This window comes from Neopsephotus bourkii, unplaced genomic scaffold (assembly GCF_033783945.1).
Source record: "Neopsephotus bourkii isolate Nb327-2 ecotype Australia unplaced genomic scaffold, CSIRO-AGI_Nbou_v1 NB_1423, whole genome shotgun sequence".
NCBI lineage: Eukaryota > Metazoa > Chordata > Aves > Psittaciformes > Psittacidae > Neopsephotus > Neopsephotus bourkii.
The window spans coordinates 4,959,518-4,973,030 of NW_026901900.1; the positions used below are offsets into that span (position 1 = coordinate 4,959,518).

Here is a 13,513-nt window from a genome sequence, read left to right on the forward strand (position 1 = left end):
GATATGGCATCAAAGAAGTCTGCAAGTTGTATTCAATGCTTTGTAAGGAAAATTATCTCTACCCCTATCACAGTATTTTTGTTTTTACCAAAGGTTTCATGAATCATGTATATTCAGAGAGAGGGATTAAGCCACTTGAGCATCCTGACAGGGAATTCTAAAATGGATTATATTCAGTACACAAATTAAAAGCAATGTTATACTCACTAGTCTTAAATCGTGTGTACGGATACAATTTTCTTACGTATTTCAAATGGGTAACGACCATTTCTACTACAAACGGATCACAATTACTTATTGTATATTCTGGGAAGTCCTAAAGAAAGCTGGTTTCTAGCAGAAGCTGCATCACCATGCCAACTAGCCGATAACATACTCTAACACATACCTTTAAATAACGCTCAATGTTACTCATCAAAATATCAATTTCTTCTTTGGACCACATCCCTTGCTTCCACTTATGGCCTGAAAATAGAAATGACCAACTAATTACTGAAGTCAAAGTCAGCAAAACAGCAAGAACAGAAGGATCAGAAAACATGACCCTCATTACTGCAATTAACAAAGAGTAATTTTAGCTATTTAAACTAACTAGAATTAATATCAAACAGACCTTATTTCAAAACTGATAAACAATCCCTAGCAACTGTCAACTAAGTTTAAATGTGACTCAAACCCCTCTTCAAACACATGCATTTTTAGAAAGCCAGAACACCAATTCCTCTATGTGCTGTGAAGTCACATTTTCACTCTCTCTCTTCAGCCACAAGTAGCAAACTTCTGTATTTAAACTGACACCTGTACTTTCCATGCACTCAAATGATTCCAGAAGCTGGGAGTTAAATCTGTGACTCTTAATGTTACTTGAGGACTTAGCAACAACACGGGGTTCTTACACGCCTTGCCACTTCTCAACATCTGTGTGTAGCGCTACCTACTGTGAGTGCTTTACATGGCGATAAATGCTCTACCTAGGTTATTCTGACAGGCTGGTCCCCATCTGTCTCATTTTTATTTTGCACTGGGAATAACACCAGTGGTCACAGTTAAGACAAAGAACCATGGTAACAGTTTCATCTCTGCCTATGCCCTTACTAACTACAATGGCAGTTAAGCTTTCAAAGCAAACCCGATGGACTTTATTACTCAGAGAGAAATTTTCAAACCTGAAGTCTATCAATAAAACATTAAAACATTTCTTCCCTAAATGTATACTTTTTTCCTTTATACTTTTTAAATCTCTTTTTTCCCCTCATACCATACTTAATATTAATGGTCACTTATAATTAAGATAATGCTGGTGACCCAGTTTACATACTGGTGTGTGCTGGCTACCCACCTATCGCTGCTCAGAAAAATCAGGGTACTTCCTTCTCAGCCTGCTAATTACCAGAGCTGAGAGGCAGAACACACCAAGAGCCCGTTTACTCAAATCCAATTATAATGGAAAGTCCAGGCATTGTTACTAATTCCGTTGGAAGTGATGAGGAAAACTCTTCCCTGTGTGCCTGATGGCTTCGATCTCTTCTTTCAAAGCTACAGCGACAGAACAATAATCTACTGCTGTTGCCAATTCACACATCCATCCAAGCACCTGAATTGACTTAAAGGGACACTGGTAATCTTTCCAGGGAATAAGCTGTAATACCCAGCTATCTTAGGAAAGGGTATGTATTTTGCACTTCATGTGTTTGCATATGCAGTGCAGAGATTATTATAACCTGGCTGCAGGTCTTGAAAGAAAACATTGTCAGGTGGAGACTGCTATAAAATGATGAGCTCAGACAACACATGTCAAACTCCCAGCTATTGTAAAGGAAGACACATACTGGGATTCCTCCACAGCTGTGACAAAACATGGAGACCCCAAGAACAGTTCAGCTAGTATGGACTCTCAGATATTTTTCTTGTATTTTTTTGGAGATGTCTTCCTTAAATTATTAATCTCTTAATTAGAATCACCATATTTAGTGCCCTTGTTCATTCACAACTGTAAATGCCACCTGTGATATATGGCATTTTGATATGCCTGTGAAACAGTTAAAAATGCAGTTTCTAATATATTTAACAAGACACCTGTCAAACCTGAGGCCATCATGTCAAATGAAAACAGTTACTTATTTTTCTGACAAATCATTAGAACATCCTCCTCCAGTCACAGCTGAGAATGTGCTGCTCCCAAAGTTCTTTACCATCCACTACTGAAAAGATAATAAGCCCTGTGCTGATTGTCACCCTAGAGCATAGGAACTGTAGGCATGATGATTTTCCACTACTTCCACCAAGCTGCATCAGTGCTGTGATGCAAAGCAATCTCTCTGCTATCTCATCTCTGCACCATTGGACTGAACACTGAATACCTCTGAAGCTGTATAAATGTAATAAATGAGGACAGAGAAAACAGGGAGCAATTATTTATTGGCTGTTATAAGCAACTGTTGGTGCACACTTGGGATCGGGGAGTGGTCAGTGAGAAGGGTCTCTTGGCTTACTTCTTCTGATTTTTCCATATCCAACACCCAGGTTCCCTGTGCCTCACACTCATTTTTTCATTTACTCCGCAGTAAAATCAGCTCTCTGTAGCTGAATTCGCTGGGTAGAAGATCATTTGCTTCTGTGAGAGAAAACCATTACTTTTTCTCCTAAATTCTTTTAGTAAACAAGTGAGTTGCTTTGGACTGACTGAAAAGGTTTAAATTCCAGTGCGCCCCCCCCCCCCCAAGAGGTAAAGTCAGGTGAAGAAACGTAGTAAAGACTGAGGAATCTGGACAGATTTTCCCTGGGGGAAAGAAAAAAAAGCTCTGAAGTTCAGCAACTATCACATGATAGCATAGGTATGCTTTTAAAAGGGAGGAATGCCAATGGGTTGGCAGTTTTAGGAGTAGCAGAGATTATTTCAGTAGACCTTGGTCCGCATGATCCCTCTATTTCTGAAGCAACTCCATGCCAGAAACTGTTTCTCATATGAACTACAACACATAGCCCAACTAATAAACCCTCCTTGAGGGAAGATGTATCAACCTGAGCACAGATTCTTTTCCTGGTGTACCCCCCTTCTCTGACCGCAGTTTCCCACCTCCTAACCAGGCAGAAGTGCCAATGGAGCAAGCACAACTGTCTTCCCCAACTGTGCCAGCATGTTATAGAATGAATCACAGACTGCTTTGGGTTGTAAAGGACTTTAAAGCTCATTCAGTTCCAGACCCCTGCCACTGGCAGGGAAACCTTCCGCTAGAACAGGTTGCTCCAAGCCCCCTCCAACCTGGCCTTGAACACTGCCAGGGATGGGGCAGCCACAGCTTCTCTGGACACCCTGTGCCAGCGCCTCAGCACCCTCTCAGGGAAGAATTGCCTAAGAACTCATCTCAATCTCCCCTCTGTCCATTTAAAGCCATTCCCCCTTGTCCTATCACTACATGCTCTTATAAAAAGTTCCTCTTCAGACTTCTTGCAGGCCCCCTTTAGGGATTAGAAGATTGTTAGAAGGTTTTCCCTGAGTCTTCTCTTCTTCCATCTACAGAAGTTCTCTACCATGGCCACTAGAATCCCTGTCGCCCCTGCAAGCATGACCCCACTTCCTCTTCAAGTGTTCCAACTTCCTTCTTACAAAGTGTAAAAGCGATGGTGACAACGTAACACATTAGATCTCTCATCGTTCTAAGAATCAGTCTACTCAAATACCTCCACTAAAATAGCCAGACCAGAGATTATGTTATACAACCTGCTAATGTTACGTGATGTTTGGAGTAAGTTACCTTTTCACAGTGTGGGAGAACTGCATTTGATATAGCTTACCTTTATTTGTTAGAGAATCCTTATCCTCTTTGGTTGTGAACCAGGCTTGACTAACAGCTGACACTTCTTCGTTGCCCACTGGGGAGATTTCATCCAGCTGTTCATTCTGAAGAATCTTGAAAAGACCAACATGAAATCATCCACTAAGATCTCCAGTTCTGTCACTCGGCATTTAGAATGGTGGCATAACTCGAAGGCAAATGAAACCAGCACAACTCATTAGCGTGCTGACTGCTCAGAAAGCGCCACTTTTTAGATATGGCATAACAAATACATTCACCTCTCTTAAACACCTGAGCAAGATTTAGCATTTTAACATACAGATATTGTGGGAATTAATTTGGTGACATTCTTCATCCTGTTTAGTGTACAGTGAATAGGAAGAGTATCACTGGCTTTGGTGGAAAGAGGTCTATGTCCAGCATCTCCAATCTAGAACTTACAGACATGGTACATTCACAGTCAGAACTTTTTGTGTCACTGACAAGACAAAGCGTATTTAGGCCTGTTACAAGGCATGATGACAGAAATAACATATAAACTTGTCTTCCATGCAGATCATAGAGCATAAAATTATCAGTGGAGAGTTACATCTATTACTGTTTACTGTACTGCTCTTTAGGCAGTAAGGCACACTGCAAATAATCTTCTTGAATCACATTCCCATGGAACAACATTTTACAACAAGATGCATGCTCAAATACATTAGTTTCATACTAAATGTTATTAATTTAATAAGCCCTCTCTGTTATTTGTTTCCCTTTTGTTTCAATTTAAAATTAAGCTGTACATCAAATAGGTTGATTTTGAAGTTTTACTGTACCTGAATCTGAGTAACAGTTCCTTCGTTAATCTCATCTTCAGCTACCTCAGTGGTAGCAGTCATGGTCACCTCGAAGCTCTGATCATTTTCTGAAACTTCAAAATTGGTAAGTCAGTTGGATGACTTTTATAAATTGCTACTTTTGCACTGAATTAGAGAGGCTTTATTCTGTATTTATTTATTAACACAGTAAAATCATCAAAATTATTATCAGCTGTTCCTTTTAATAAATTTAAATAAGGATTTTGAAACCTTCAGTTTTACACTACAATAAGACTTACTGTGAAACATGTAAATCAAAGGTGTTTGATTTGATCCAAACATTTGGAACAGAATTAATGCTTCCTTTCCAGCCCTATCTTTAGTGTTATCCAATTACTAAAGGGCAATGTTCAAATCTTTCAGCTGCATTCTTTTCCCCAATTTTTCTTCAACAGCGTGATAATGCCTTTACTTCTAAGGAGTTTCTACTAAGGTCCACCAAATAAACAGACACTCTAGGTATTGTATATTGGTATTTTAACTTGCTAGGTCTGGTTTTGCCTTCCTTGGCCGATTATACTGAACTATCTAATATTTAATCAGTACACAGCTTAGCTTTTGTACAACAATCTCTACCTTAAAAAGACCATATAACTTCATATTACAAAACATGGAAATACTAACTGTACTGTTTGATCATTAAAATAAAACTGATCACTTTTGCAGGAGGAGAGCATCTTGTTTGCTGTTCATTCACTTCAACTCATTCAATGCACTGTGCCTGCAGGCCTCTCTCTGTAAGGCAGGCTTAGTTTACCAGTACTGTACAGATAACAGTTGCTGCAAAATCATCCAAGGCTCTGAGATGTAGAGACAATACCTAAGTATATTAAAACAATGTGAAAATAAAATATGCAAATTATTCTAGTGTGATCTGAAGAGGTCACTTTTAACCTTCACCAACAGAAACATGCTACAGGAGTACATAAAAGACTTACTTGGAACTGCAACAACAGAAATGCAGGGGGTGGAATCATCAAGGCTTTGATCATCCTCTGATAAGCAAAGCCTCTTGTGCGGAGGTTCAGTGCTGTCTTCAGAGTCTACTTCATCAGCTTAGAACAACAAAAACACACATGGGTTACTTTCTGTTAATGAAGTGTAGCTTTGGACATAGTTCTACTAACAAAGTGGACCAAACCAAAAGGTAGAAGCAAATGCAATAGGTTGGTTTGGTATTTTACTACTGCCTAGAAACTCAGTATAAGTTTATAGGCAACAATAGTTCACATGCTTTCTTCAACATGCATTTTCTGTGAGATTCTCTTTGTAAATTCTGTCCATAGTCCACCACACACAAACCAGTACCTGACATCTACAGAAATCTGGGTACATGCTTGGTTCTAAGAACCCATTTCCACTGAGGTAAGTCAGAATAGATATATCCTTGTTGGGCACACCCATACATAATTCTGTGATTTACACCTATTTTGATACTTTATCCTTTTTAAAACAAATGAGAACTAACTGCAGCACAATAATCTAAATCCAAGCAGCTCACAGAATTTGGAGGCAGATAAGTATGATGGTTGGACCAATAGAAAAAGAAGAAAAAACACTCTGCAATACAATTCTATACCATTTTGAGGGCAATGAAGTATAAGGTTCCCTTCAGTGTCCTGAGTCAAAGTCACAGAGTTCACGGTTTCTACTGTCACTGTGTCAGACTCTTCTTCAACTGTGCTCATACTCAAACCTGAAAGAGCAACACACACATTACTTTTCTGCAGTCAGCCTCCCACTTCGACCATAACACTGCTTCCTTTATCTCTAACAACCAGCAGCAGCACCCGCAGAGAATGATAAAAGTCTGTCCTTTCACATGAAAAACTCCACGGTTTAAGACGTTCACCTGCCTTTACTTTTCCTACATACTTACACACTGCAAAGGGTAATAATCAGACCACCTCAGAGCTACTTTTCCACTAAAAATTGTACCTAAATCCCCTATTCAGGACCATTTGCAATCTATTTAACGCAAACATAGGCTATTACTTTTCCAGCATTTCTAAATTCTCCACATCTGATTCTTTTTGTCTCACTAATATTTGTTCCACTGCTCATTTTACTACTATATAACCTGAGAAATATTTTGTAGTGTCATACTACTCATAGCTGCACTATTCACAGATTGCTAAATTCCAAAGATTTGTTCTTCCATGCATATAGCTAAATGTGGAGCTAGTATTCTTTAGCATTGAAACAATACGAGCAACAGAAAAAACTCAGCGCAAGCAATCATCAGTGTAAAAAATACCTCATAAAGTAAGTTATCCAGGATAAGCAGCATACACTGAAGTGAATGAACAGGGGCAATACAAAGTGCTTCTGATAATCTCATTTCCACTAAAAAGCAATATAAAGAAACGCAAAGCCTGTAAGAATTTCAGAGTAAATGAAGCACTAATTTGAGATAAAACTAAAGAAAACCTCACAAGGAAGTTCTAATCCAGCAAATACACAGAAATTGACATTTCCTGCTGAAGAAGCAAATGAAATCACATCTAAAATACCCAGAAGCTTTGCAATGATTTCACCAGGTTTGAGCACCTGGGTTCAGGGACTGTCCTGGGCAGAGACTTCCAAACAGAAAATACTGGTTTTCTCTTGAAGTACCAAGTCCCTTTAATGTGTTTTCTTTAATATGTCAACAACTGGAAAAAAAAGTCTTTTAACTTTTATTATGAAGCCAAAAGTGTTATCAACATTTTTAACTTATGCTGTTCAAAAATCATTGACTATAGTTAAAACAAATCATAATTACATTACAAAGCTTCCATGTAAAAGGCAGGGATACATAAACGGGGTTTACAGCCTGGATTTTAAACCCCTTGTGTAATATTAATAATATTGCTTGAGCAGGAAATGATTTAACTTTTAATCAGAAAACGTGTTCTTTGGTACTGACAATTCCCAAGAGGAGCGTTTTCTTGGAAGGATAAAACTACTGCCAATCTTTCAATAAAATTACTTATCACCTCTCAAGCTTGATGAAGGTTTGGCACATCTTTAAGCACATGTAGTGACTGATTCCTAGAATGAAGTGATGTTACCCTTCTGAACACATCAAAAAATTCAGATACCATTGACATTTTACAAACTTACATCTACCATCAGCAACAGCTCCTTTGCCACATGGAAGTGTAGGAGGCAATAACTTCTTCAGGATTCATCTGCTTCTGAGTTTTACAGCCCCTGTCCTACCCTTTACTAGAACTGATATCTGCTGCACAGCTATAGTACTGCCTTTGAGAACCAAGAAAGCCATCCTTAACTGTAAAATCTGAAGAGAGAAATCCAAAGTGTTACAGCTAAATTAGCAGACTGTAACTTTTTCAACTCAGTTTCGAGTTACTCATTTAGCTTTTTGGAAGAGAACAAATCGGATCATTCTGGAGGGCCAAAAGAAATAGACTGTTTTTTTCATGTTTGTAATGTACTTTCTGAGTAACTTGTGCTACAGGCAATGCTTTAGTAAAAAAATCCCAAAGTTCCTGAAATGGCATGGAGGATTCTTCTTTAATTTTAAATTAACAGTATTTTTCTGGAGAGCCTGCACTTTTTTCTGAAATAAGCTGAAAGCACCTGTTTTACTTCTTGCCAATATAAAAGCTTGAAAGACATGAGATTTGCTTTTATAAAACATGTTATATCAATCATGTCCATCACCTAAAACTAATCTAGAAGCAATAGAAAGTATAGCACTATCCAGAGCAGAAGATACAGAAGACCATTCCTTCTTTTTATTAAAAGAATGCTGAAAACTGAATACAGAGATAGCAGAGCCGGGTCACTCTTCCACCAATTACTCAGGACTTGCTGAGAATCAAAGAATATGTTTATAGGATTAAGCTCCCAGATCAAAACCATAGAGTAATTAGGGTTGTCTGCATTCTCTCCCTTGCTGGTTTGCCATGTTAGAAAAGGACACAGCATCAAAGTGGACCTGGCATTTCCATCACAGGTGGGGAAGAAGATACACCACAATCAATAGCTGGCGCTGACACTTCCATACAATCAGAGCTGTAACAGAAGGAAACAGACAATAGGCTGAGGCACCACATCTAACAGCAGGACTGACACTCCTGATCGAGTTAGATGCCTACACCCATCATCTTGAGCTCCCAGGTACTCCTTATACAGCACAGAAACTGTGGACAGCACAGTGTTCAAAGAACTGTGACCTCCTGAGCAGCATTACTTGATGTAATTCCTGGACTGAGTAGGGTTTTAGAACTTTCTGCTAATCTCCTAAGAACAATATATCCCAACAGTAAGTGCAGGCTCTTCTGAAAAATACAATGTTCTGTGTTAGATGTGTTAGATATTTGAGACTTAGCACATCTCAAGTTTTCTGAGTAAAGGTAGCAATAATATAAGCAATATTAATCATAACCAAGCCTTGATAAAAACTTAGGCCAATCCTTAGCCAAACCCTTGAGTGGAAAATTTCCCATCATCCATTACTGGATATGGATTTGGACTTCAACTGAAAACAGACTGCAAAGAACACAAGGAGTCAAGTCAAAGTCAAATGAGTATTTTCACCATTAATTTTTATTCATTAGACTACACAAATAGAAGAAACCCAAAGGAAATGAACAAATGTGCTCTTTCAAGATACATTTACACCAGGACAGCTAACTCTTGAAGACATGAACCAGTAACTGAAAGGTAAGAAACTGGAGCAACTGCAGTGGTTTTTCTTTGTGAATAGGAAATCTCCAGAGCTTATAAAGATAACTTCACCAAGCTGGCTTTTGAAAATGCACTGCTCTCTATTTAAAACAAAAAGCTTGTTTTCATTTTAAATGTGGGACCCAAGATCTTTAATCCTTGATCCAAATACATTCTTTACAGAGATACTGATCTACCACTAATATTTTATGTTCCGAAGGAGCGTGGGAAGGGAACACCGTTGGATGTACATATACTACCAGTATGGATGTGTATTATGAAATGCAGTGAAGATATTATCACCTTAAATTTTTAAGATAGCACCTCAAATCAGAAATTGAATAAGCATTTTTTGCCTTGTTAGATTTTCTGGGGGTCTATTTACCAAACCTAATGTTTTTAAGAGTTGCATTGCAATTTTAATGCAGGTTTCGACACACACCCAAAGAGAGAGGATACCTCTAAGAATCATTTAATACAGAATTCCAGTACAAATTTTCCACTAAAACCACGTAACACAGCAGTTCTTATTTATTTGGGAAACATGCAGCAGACTTGGGCAGGAGAAAGCCCACAAAGCTGATTTTATACCAAGTTACAAAACATTTTAATGCAAAATTCCTGTAACGCTAAATCACCTTCATTAGGCAGATGGGTTCAATCATTCTGTGTGTTCTAAAAATTAAACACTTCTAAGAAAGTGTTTTTACCCTTGCAGACAGAATTCTGTCATTATGGCTCATTATTAACTGAATGTTATGTCTAATCTTCAATGGACTCTTGTAAATCTTACATGAACATGTATTCAAGGATCTGTTCTCCGCACTAAGCAAAAAGTAAAAGTGTATTCTGCTAAACCCTACAAAAAGCAGAAGCTGAAATGTATTAAGGGAGGTTTCCAGCTCTTGAGGTATTTAATTGGAACAATTACATGGAATACACTGGGATTTCAAGGTGCTCATTCAAGAGTAACAGAAGAAACAATGTAATTACAGGACCTCATATTTAAGGAAACCTGAATGTTTAGTGTACTCCATATCAAGTCAATACTTCTAATACATAATCAGTTTTTACTATTCAACCAGGGCCAATTGTCTTTTCCTGGTATTCAACAAAAGCCCTTTTCTCCAGACTGCTCAGATTTAAAATTACACCAGACAGAAATGATCTTTAACAGCTGCAGTTAAGAGAGGTGAGAAGGACCAAAGAGATCAGGTATCAAACAGAAGGATGCAAAGACCCGAGTTGGAGACATAAAAAGATTTATTAAACTGTATTAGCATGAGATTACAGCTCTTCAGGAACAGTTACATACTACTCATCAGTGGTATCAGTTTATTTATTCCATCACAGAAACGTAATATATGGGAGGCAATGGGATAAACTGTTTTCATTTGCACAGGTCAATTTTTGGCAGAACTTGATGAGTTCCAGTCTATCCATTGATATTTTAATAAAAAGCACTCAGCATGCTTCAAATCTCACACAGGGCAAGAAAAAAGAAAGACAAAATCCCAAAGTGGTAGCTCTTTCAAAACACAGAAAATTGCAAGTTTTCAGTTACAGAAAACGACTCTCAGGCACCAAGTTATGACTACGGATAAATATCTTGATAAGTATAATACATACTAATATCCTTTCTCATTCATGTAAATTGAGTTTCATTCTAAACATTCAACTTCTTCAGCTTTATAAACAGGCAGAAATTCAGCATGCAATAAGACATGAAAAGTCGATTGCTCCTAAGATTTGATAAGCAAAGCCAAAGCTCTGTTGCTTTCTGATGGACAGATGAGCACAGAATTAATGCTCCTAACTTATGTACTATTAGAGTATGTAGAATACAGACATGGAGGTCTTTGTCTCCTATAAACCAGCTTTTAGAATTTTGAGTGGTTCAGACAAAAAAAAAAAATCAGTATTTTTTAGGCATTCTAATTAAGGAGTTTTAATGCTCAACCTTTTTGGTAAGCCACAAATCATCACCTAGAAAGTTTCAGTAAGTGTCCATAAAACAAGCATGAAGTTGTCATTATTATATTTATGTAGCTTGGTGGAAATGAGAATCTGAATCCCACTGCAAAGCCTACACCTCCTGCATTTGCAAAGGGATTTCAACTATGCTGTCAAGAAGCCAACGTACATCTCTGGCCAGAGCAGTGCTGGCAAAAGAAAAGCGTTTTCTAGGTTACTTCCAACACATAAGTTACGACGCCTAGGTGGGGCTTATCAATGGTGAGTAAATAAATACAAATACTACCTGTCAGCCGACGAGGTAACCGGTAGAAGTGTAATACACTGCACTGTGCCCAACCAAGAATAGAGAGACCTCAAAAAAGAGCAAAAAAAGAGGAGAAAAAAAAAAAAAAAAGGCTTGTCTAACATGAATCCTTTATTTCGGCAAAACAGGGCGTAACTTTAGCGCAAAAAAGGCTGGTAGCTCTTTTAGAGGAAACCCCTAATCTTGGCAGAGTTACACACTTCAGTCTCGGCTTAAAAATAACGCCCCAAGCAGCCTCCCATCACAGCTCTCACTGGAAAGGAAACCTTATGAAACAAAACAGAGCCACACGCTTCGGATACCCCAACCACAGAACCAGCCAGGGGAAATCGGGAGATACAAACGCGTCCGTGCAGGTGGCCTTTTATCACAGCCATGAAGGGAAAAGAGTTTAAAGCAGAAATAGCGAAAGTAACAACCAAAACCCTGCCGCCCTCCCCAGGGAGCCAAGGCTTGGTAATGTCTCGGTTTTCTTCTATTCTGCCGTCCATCCGCCCCCTTCCACCTTTCCTCCTGCGCAGCGTTCCCGATGCCCGGCAGCGCCCCGGGAAGGCGAGAAACAACTGCCCGCGGCCCAGCGGAGACGCCGGCGGGTGGCAGCGGTGCGGCCTGCCCTGTCCCAGGCCAGGGCACTGCCCCCGGGGCGGGGCGGTGGCTCCGCACCTCAGGGCCCGCCTCAGTCCCTCGCTGTCCCCCGGCCGCCAGCGCCGCCATTTGGTCCCCGGCTGGCGTCGCTGACGCCATTTTCCCGTCCTCTCAGCGGGCAGCGGCGTTGGCTGAGACCGCCACCAGCAACGCTGTTAGCACGGCCCGGCTCGGCCCAGCCCGACTGTGGCTGAGGCGCGGGGCCGGACATGGCTGCCGCCGCCCCCGTCTCCCGGTCCCCTCATCCCGCCGCGCTCCGCCGCTGGCCGGCCGCTCCCGGCCCTGTCATCCCGCAGGCTCCCGCGCACTTACTTCCTGTTTTGGGTCCGGGCACTTGAGAAACCAGGATGGAGACTCCAAGTACCAGGATGGAGGCGCCGAGCGGCAGCGAGCGGCGAGGGGGGGAGGCGGAGGCAGCGGCGGGGCACGGCTCAGCCAGCCCGCGAGCCTGCCGGAAGGGCCCGCCGCCCGCCCAGCCCGGCGCTTCCGCCCTGCCGCGGCGCCACAAAGCGCGCGGCGCTGGGTTCTCGGCGGCGGCGGCGCCACAAAGCGCACAGCGCCTGCCTGTCCTCGCTGTGGGGAGGCGGGAGAGGTGACCCACTGCTCCCCACGCAGCGCTGAGGGGGAGAGGAACGCTGAGGCCGCGCTTCGTCACGGGTCGGGCCGCGTTTAGCGCCTAACGGCCTGAGTTAAAACAAATCAGGGGAATATTAGGGGAAAAAAAAAAAAAAAGAACCGTGTTCGCAGCCCAGAAAGCCAACCGTATCCTGGGCTGCATCAAAAGGAGCGTGACCAGCAGGTCGAAGGAGGTGATCCTGCCCCTCTACTCTGCTCTCATGAGACCTCACTTGGAGTATTGTGTGCAGTTCTGGTGTCCTCAACATAAAAAGGACACGGATCTGTTGGAACAAGTCCAGAGGAGGCCACTTTGATGATCAGGGGACTGGAGCACCTCCTGTATGAAGACAGGCTGAGAAAGTTGGGGCTGTTCAGCCTGGAGAAGAGAAGGTTGCATGGAGACCTCATAGCAGCCTTCCAGTATCTGAAGGGGGCCTATAGGGATGCTGGGGGTGGACTCTTCATTAGGGACTGTAGTGGTAGGAGGAGGAGAAATGGCTTTAAATGGACAGAGGGGAGACTGAGATGAGCTCTTAGGCAGAAGCTCTTCCCTGTGAGGGTGCTGAGGCGCTGGCACAGGGTGCCCAGAGAAGCTGTGGCTGCCCCATCCCTGGCAGTGTTCAAGGCCAGGC

At 41.2% G+C, this 13,513-nt stretch overlaps 1 protein-coding gene across 4 annotated transcripts in view; it reads right to left on the reverse strand.

Annotated features, from left to right (window-relative positions):
• DMTF1 (cyclin D binding myb like transcription factor 1) overlaps window positions 1–12,819 on the reverse strand; it is a 29,917-nt gene extending 17,098 nt beyond the window's left edge. The window contains exons 1-6 of one of the 4 annotated variants that reach the window (XM_061368144.1): window positions 12,576–12,819; window positions 6,240–6,356; window positions 5,599–5,718; window positions 4,619–4,713; window positions 3,796–3,910; window positions 389–465 (exon numbers count right to left, since the gene is read on the reverse strand). In XM_061368144.1, coding sequence (XP_061224128.1) covers window positions 389–465; window positions 3,796–3,910; window positions 4,619–4,713; window positions 5,599–5,718; window positions 6,240–6,348 — 516 coding nt within the window. In that variant the 5' untranslated portion in view covers window positions 6,349–6,356; window positions 12,576–12,819. The remainder of the gene's footprint in view (window positions 1–388; window positions 466–3,795; window positions 3,911–4,618; window positions 4,714–5,598; window positions 5,719–6,239; window positions 6,357–12,575) is intronic. The other 3 variants (XM_061368142.1, XM_061368143.1, XM_061368145.1) reach the window with 3 other exon arrangements.
• Between the last annotated feature and the right edge of the window lie 694 nt (window positions 12,820–13,513).